The sequence below is a fragment of the Carcharodon carcharias genome, chromosome 31 (assembly GCF_017639515.1).
Source record: "Carcharodon carcharias isolate sCarCar2 chromosome 31, sCarCar2.pri, whole genome shotgun sequence".
In the NCBI taxonomy this organism is placed as follows: Eukaryota; Metazoa; Chordata; class Chondrichthyes; order Lamniformes; family Lamnidae; genus Carcharodon; species Carcharodon carcharias.
In genome coordinates, this window is record NC_054497.1 from 15,855,209 (window position 1) to 15,862,773 (window position 7,565).

The following is a 7,565-nucleotide window of genomic DNA, read 5'->3' on the forward strand; positions in this document are numbered from 1 at the left end:
TATTTGGATTTCCAAAAGGTATTTGACAAGGTGTCACATCAAAGGTAACATCAAAATAAGAGCTCGTGGTGTAAGGGTAACATATTAGCATGAATAGATAGAATTTGGAGTGCCACAGGAATCAATGCCAGGGCCTCAACTATTTACAATCTATACAAGTGGATGAAAGGACCAATTTTTTTTTCATTCACAGGATGTGGACTTCGCTGACTGAGCCAGCATTTATTGCCCATCCCTAATTGCCCTTGAGAAGGTGGTGGTGTATGGTTGCTAAATTTGTTGATGACACAAAAATAGATAGGAGAGCAAGTTGTGAAGAGGACATAATCTATCTATATCCCTTTGCAGTTTCCTTAAATTAGTGGGCACAAATTTGGCAGGGGGAGTATAATGTGGGAAAATGTGAACTTGTCCACTTTGGCAGGAAGAATAGAAAAGCAGTAGGTTATTTAAAGGGAGAGAGACTGCAGAACTCTGCGGTACAGAGGGATCTGGGTATCCTGGTATATGAATCACAAAATGTTTGTATACAGGTACAGCAAGTGGTTAGGAAGGCAAATGGAATGTTGTTTATTACAAGGGGAGTGGAATACAAAAGTAGGGATGTTTTGCTATAGTTGCAAAGGGTGCTAGTGAGACCACATCTACAGTTTTGGTCTCCTTACTCAAGAAAGGATATAAATGCATTAGAAACAGTTCAGAGAAGGTTCACTAGGCTGATTCCTGGGATTAAGGGATTATTTTATGAGGAAATGTTGGACAGGCTGGGCCTATATCCAGTTTATAAGGTCGAGAGGTAATCTTATTGAAACATACAAGATCCTGAAGACAGGGTGGATGCCAAGGGATTTTTCCCCTTATGCGAGACTAGAACTGGGGGGGGGGGGGGGGGGTACATAGTTTAAGCATAAGAGAATAAGGTGTCTCCCATCTAAAACAGGGATGAGGAGAATTTTTTCTCTCTGAGGGCTGTTAGTCTGTGTAATTCTCTTCTCCAGAGGGCAGTGGAGGCAGGGTCACTGAATATTTTTAGAATTAGATAAATTCTTTATTGACAAGGGAGTCAAGGGTTTTAAGGGTAGACAGGAAAGTAGAGTTGAGGCCACAATCAGATCAGCTTGACCTTATCAAATGGTGGTGCAGGCTCAAGTGGCCAAATGGCCTAACTTCTGCCCCTAATTCATATGTTTGTTCGTATATTCAACTCATCCCTCACCTTGACAGCATCAAAGAACTGGCAGAGCTGTGATCGTTTCTGTTCATATTCAGTCTCAAGCTTCCGTAGCTCCTTATAAAATTCGGTATTTTCCTTCTCATATAAACGCAGGATTCGCTCAAACGTCTCTCGTAATTTTTTCCGCTTGTCTTTCAGCACCTTCTCATTAAGTTGTGGCTGCTGCACAGGATTGAATTCTGCACAAAATCAGGGGGGAGTAAACAACAACACAGCATGCAGAACAGGTGTCATTTCAGCTTAGGTTAACAGCACTTAGCACTCACTTTGCACATCAAATACAATTTAAAAACTGCTACAGCATTTTAAATACTATTCCCCAAGCCCAGTCTCAATCCCAAGCTCAAAAGTATGACATATCTTTGGGGTCTTAGAATGAACCAAAATAGAACAGAGTAGATCAGATATAAACAATCAGCATTTTAATGATTCCAATTATAAGCAAACAGGAACATTTAAGATTCTAAAACAACCAAATATATGAAAAGGATACTGTTCACTGACTGTTCATAATAAGGTGGGAATTAGGATTGAACAGTTTAGTGGAAGTGTGGTGACTGGAACATTGAGTTACATACCAAGACATCAAACCCACAATTCCCCAAGCAACATGACACCTTTTACTGGAAAACAACCATGTTTCAGCACTTTTTCAATATAATTCTGACTTTAAAAAAAACCATAAAGTTTTATGCTGGAATATTTTAATTCCTGTTCTTTACCCATTTCATCCAGTTTCTCCATGTCTTTGATTATCTGTTTGGGATCCTTCATCTTGAGCACAGCAGCTCGCACCATCATGCGCTGTTTCTTGTTCTGTGAGCACAAAGGTTACCCGAATCCATCAATAATTCAAATTTTCACCAAAGACAATTGCATGATTTGAAGTTGATTTAACAAAATATTTGTGGCAGCTTATCTGAAGAAACCGGACACCGCAATGATCAATTCTTCTGTGTGTTCCAACCAAAACTTATATCTAATCTGACAAGTAATCTTTCCCTCATATCCAATCTTGATATCTCCTTCTCCACTTGCAATTTTTCTGGTCTCTCCTCTCTCCATACTAGAAAGGCATTGCTCCCATGTAATACCTTCTCCAGTGTACCAACCTATTAGCTCTTCCTTCTCACTACACAATCCTGAAATCAAGGCTGACTGCAATCACTTCTCTTAGAGAGACTGGAAAGCCAGTATCTCAAGGACATTACACTCAAGTTTGATTCTGTCCTCACCCAGCAGCAATCATTGGATAACAATCAGGAATGAGAACACTGGCTAAATTTTTTTTCACTGTCCAAGTCCAGGGAGCTGGAGGACAGTTATAGGTCTTCAATTGCACGTGTTCAAATCTACTAACTCAGCATAGGTTTAAATAAATTTTGAATCTTCTTACTGCAGATGGCTCAGAGTTGTGCCAGCTAGCTCACTTACCCTCCAAACTATTAGTGGATATATCCAAAGGGAAAGGCACAGACACAAGATTAAATATAAGAGATTTAGAACAGAGGACAGGAGAAACATTTTTACACAAGCTTATTTATGGTGATGGAAAAGGAGTTAAGGGGATATGGATGTTGGGTTAGCAGGGAAAATGCTGGCATGGGTTAGTGGGCCGAATGGCCTTTTTTCTTTCATGGGATGTGGGTGTCGCTGGCAAGGTCAGGATTTATTGCCCATCCCTAATTGCCCTTCAATTCAATGGCTTGTTTAGGCCTTTTCAGAGGGCAATCAATCACATTGCTGTGGGTCTGGAGTCACATGTAGGCCAAACCTGGTAAGGACAGCAGATTTGCTTTCCTAAAGAGCATTCATGAAGATGGGTTTTTACAACAATCCACGATAGTTTCATGGTCATCATTACTCAGACTAACTCTATATTCCAGATTTTATTAATTGGATTCAAATTCCACCAGCTGCCGTGGTGGGATTTGAACCCCTGTCCCCAGAGCATAAGCCTGGGCCTCTAGATTACTAGTCCAGTGATATCTCCCCATGTGTAATGCAAACTACACCCATGTGATATACATTGATATACAGAAATACTTTTGGCACACAAACAATGTTCCCTCTAATTTTGTTTTTAGAGTGTAAAAGCAATATAACTACACAGCAGTTTAAAGAAGGCAGCTTGTACACAACCTGCTCAGGGACTTTCGAGCTGCTGTGCAGCCACACAGCTTTGAGGGAATATTACACACAAACCACCCAAAGATCTGCAAAGAAAAGGCCCAGACATATTAACCACGAAGGCAGTGATCAAAAATGAACTCAAGTTCCTCACCTTTTTCAGTTCCCGTTTCCTGGCCTCTTTACCTGGTTAATAAAAAAGTGAATCAATTAGAATTAAGAAGTAAGAAAAAGAATTTACACTTATATAAATCACCTTTCACATCCTCGGAACATTCCAAAGCTCTTTACAGCAAACAAAGTACTCTTTGAATATTGGGGGGGCCAGAGGGGAAGAGGAGGAGGGGGTGTTGGGGAGGAGTGGGGCATCGTGGATGGGGGATGGTCTGGGATCTGGTGTGGTGGTGGGGGAGAGGGGGGTCAGATGGGTGGGGGCATATCGAGATGTTGGGAGCTGGAGGGACAAACAGGGACCCAGGGGAAAGAGGAGCACAGTTGTGCCACTTATATCATGAATAGAATAAGGGGAGGATCTGAATTAAAAGCAAAATACCCAAAGATCTGCTTTGGTCTGACTGAATTTGGTATATAATAAGGCCACCTTGCAGTCTCCCATTTTGATCAGATTGGCAGCTTCTGTCCAGCAGCACCTACTGGTATCTTTATCCTCACAGAGGGATCCCTGTCACAATCTGACCAGCACATACGAATTAGGAGGGGAATAAATTATTGGGACCCTGGAGCCTGCTTCGCCATTTGATAAGATGCTGGCTGATCTGATTGTATGTGTCACACCCAGTTTTATGTGGCTGAAAGATTGCCTTTGTGAGTACCACACTCTCCCCTCTGAGTCGGAAGGTCATAGGTTCAAGTCCCACTTTAGAGACTTGAGCACAAAACCTAGGCCTGTGCAGTACTGTGGGAATGTTGTGATGTTGGAGTGCTGACTTTTGGACAAGATGTTAAACTGTGGCCTCGACTGCCCTCATATGGATGCAAAATATCCCATGGCACCATTTAAAGAGCAGACATGTGCTTGCCAATATTTATGCATTAACAAAGATCTAATCAGATTATCTGCATCTTACTGTTTGTGGGATCTTGCTGTGCAATAATAGGTCTGAAATGTAGCAGCCAAAGTGTGCTACTCCCAAAGGCATACAGGTAGTCTTTCAGCCACATAAAACTGGGTGTGAAACATACAATCAGATCAGCCAGGATCTTATCAAATGACGAAGTAGACTCCAGGGCCCCAATAATTTACTCCCCTCCTAATTCGTATGTGCTGGTCAGAGTGTGACAGGGACCCCTCTGTGAGGATAAAGATACCAGTAGGAGTTGCTGGACAGAAGCTGCCGATCTGATCAAAATGGGAGACTGCAAGGTGGCCTCATTTAATACCAAATTCAGTCAGACCAAAGCAGATCTTTGGGTATTTTGCTTCTAATTCAGATCCTCCCCCTATTCTATTCATGACATAAGCAGCACGACTGTGCTCCTCTTTCCCCTGGGTCCCTGTCTGTCCCTCCAGCTCCCAGATATGCCCCCATCCCTCTGGTCCCTTTGTCCCTCACACACCAGATCCCAGACCACACCCCATGCACGATGCCCCACTCCTCCCCAACATCCCCCCCTGCCCCGACACCCCCCATACCCTCTCCCCGGTCCTTCCCCACACCCTCCAAAGCCCCAAGACCTTCCCCTCCATGACCCCAGTCCTAGCCCCCAGATGGCCCCCCCCAACTTTCCCACCCACACCCTGATGCCCCCCGCAGCAATACTCCCAGACCCCCTCCCTTGTCCTTCCCCCCATTATGACCCCAGTCCCCCACCCTGATCCTCTCTCCCCATGATCCTGGTCCTCTCCATGATCCTCCCCCCTCTCCCCATCACCCCTGGTCCTTCCGGCCCCCCCCCACTGTCACCCCTGGTCCCCCCCACTCCCCATCACCCTTGGTCCACGCCCCCCCCCCCACCTCCCCATCACCCCTGGTGCCCGCCCCCCAACCTCCCCATCACCCCTGGTCCTCCCCCCCATCACCCCTGGTCCTCCCCCCGACCCTCCATCACTCCATCACCCCTGGTCCTCCCCCCCCCCCATCACCCCTGGTCCTCCTCCTCTCCCCCCCCCCCCCCCCATCACCCCTGGTCCTCCCCTGCCCCGGCCCCCAACCACCCCCCCCCACCATTACCCCTGGTCCTCCCCCCGCTCTCCCCATGACCCTGGTGTCCCCCCCTCTCCCCATGACCCTGGTCCTCCCCCGTCTCCCCATCACCCCTGGCCCTCCCCCCACCTTCCTCCCCATCACTCCTGGCCCTACCCCCCCCCCCCCCCCCCCCTCCTCCCCACCCCTGGCCCTCCCCACCCCCCACCTCCTCCCCACCCCTGGCCCTCCCCACCACGCCCCCTCCTCCCCACCCCTGGCCCTCCCCACCACCACCACCCCCCCCCCCCCCCCCCCCGGCCCTCCCCACCACCCCCCCCCCCCGGCCCTCCCCACCCCCCCCCCCCCTCCTCCCCACCCCTGGCCCTCCCCCCCCCCCCCCCCTCCTCCCCATCCCCCCCCCCCCCCCCTCCTCCCCATCCCCCCCCCTCCTCCCCATCACCCCCCTCCTCCCCATCACCCCTGGTCCTGCTCCCCCCCTCCCCTCCCCTCCCCTCTCCCCATGACCCTGGTCCTCCCCCATCTCCCCATCACCCCTGGTCCTGCCCCCCCTTCTCCCCATGACCCTGGTCCTCCCCCCGATACTCACGGGCCTGGTCTGTCGGGTTCATGAATTTGCCGCTCTTGGTGGAGCTGGTTGATCGCCGGCCCATCTTTGCGGAGTTTTTCTCTCTCACTCTTTCTCCGCTGAAATGAGTGAATTTAATCCGCAGCAATATCCAAACTCTCCACTCACAGCCGAGCAGCCGCCATCTTGAGCCTAGTAACGACCTTTCACCCGGCCCACTTGCGCTTCCGCTTCCGGCTCCTCAGGGTCAGGGACAATGAAACATGTCCCTGGTTAGCAACTGTTCTATATCCAATTCACCCTCAACCAGCCTGTCCTCATCAGCTGCAACATCACATAAAGATCTTAGAAATCAGGGGCGTAATCCAACCATAGTTGCATCTTGATGAAAGGCGTCAGCTTTTGATTCATTTGATGCTTTAAGGTGTATTATGAAAGGGGAATAGGAACATTAATTTAGTATGAAGGGATATCATTTCGTTTCTCGCTGAAGCTTCAGGATGTGTGACTTGCGATGCTTCACTTAGTTTTTTTAGCCACATTATAAAATCAAATCGTCAAAACATCTGATAGGAATGGGACAGGATGCAAATAAGCTGGCAGTCATTTCTTGAAGGAAATATCTACTTTCTGGGGACAGCGCCTGTCAGTCATAATGGATCAGCAATGATAGCGAGAAATGGTCTATAAAGATCCTAAGTTTTTCTTGACAAGTTGTAGGAAAGAGTCGGGTTCAAAACAGATCAACAGGTTCTTGCCAGGTCTACTTGCCCAAGAATGTCAAACGTGCGAGCTCAGGTTAGGTGTCAATTATCAAATTGTTTAATAAAAACAAAATGTTGGAAAACCTTAATGGTTGATTGATCATTTCGACTACATAACCCACCTTGTCACATTTTCTACCACCATTAATGAACCTTACCAGCGAGCCCACACTTTGCTATTCCTTCCTACATGCTCTGAACTCATTGACATTGTGATCCTACCGCCTTGGCCATCAGCCCAGTGAATATTCTAGATTCTGGTTTGCTCGCTGGGTCAATGTGGTCAAGTCAATCCTCAGTTTGAGCGCAATGATTATATTTCTGTTCTTGTCAGTAGTGATCGCTGACCATGTCCCTTTGGTGGTCCTGAATCAATTGTACCTTTGGAGCTGAAGCTCCCTTCGTTCTTCTTTGGTGTGAGTGATGCACATATAAACGGCTATTCATTACCTAATGATGTGAAGATGTCTAAATTAACTCATGTCCAAATGACACTAACCATAGACAATCCAACACTCTGAGTAACACGGTAGCATATAGTGAGCGAACTAATTATTGAGAATTAATCCTCTTATTTGACAATTGCACAGAATAAGATACAATGATGCAATAAGTAACAATTTTATTTCACACCATCCACAACAATAATAACATGACACAGTTAAGCATTGAAAATTACAGTAAGTACTTGAGCTTATATTAGT

The 7,565-nt window shown here is 46.9% G+C and overlaps 1 protein-coding gene across 1 annotated transcript in view; it reads right to left on the minus strand.

Moving 5' to 3' along the window:
- LOC121271520 (WW domain-binding protein 11) overlaps positions 1–6,301 on the minus strand; it is a 28,465-nt gene extending 22,164 nt beyond the window's left edge. Inside the window, exons 1-4 of the mRNA XM_041177501.1 lie at positions 6,119–6,301; positions 3,519–3,550; positions 1,957–2,050; positions 1,217–1,413 (exon numbers count right to left, since the gene is read on the minus strand). Coding sequence (XP_041033435.1) covers positions 1,217–1,413; positions 1,957–2,050; positions 3,519–3,550; positions 6,119–6,182 — 387 coding nt within the window. The 5' untranslated portion in view covers positions 6,183–6,301. The remainder of the gene's footprint in view (positions 1–1,216; positions 1,414–1,956; positions 2,051–3,518; positions 3,551–6,118) is intronic.
- Positions 6,302–7,565: the final 1,264 nt, after the last annotated feature.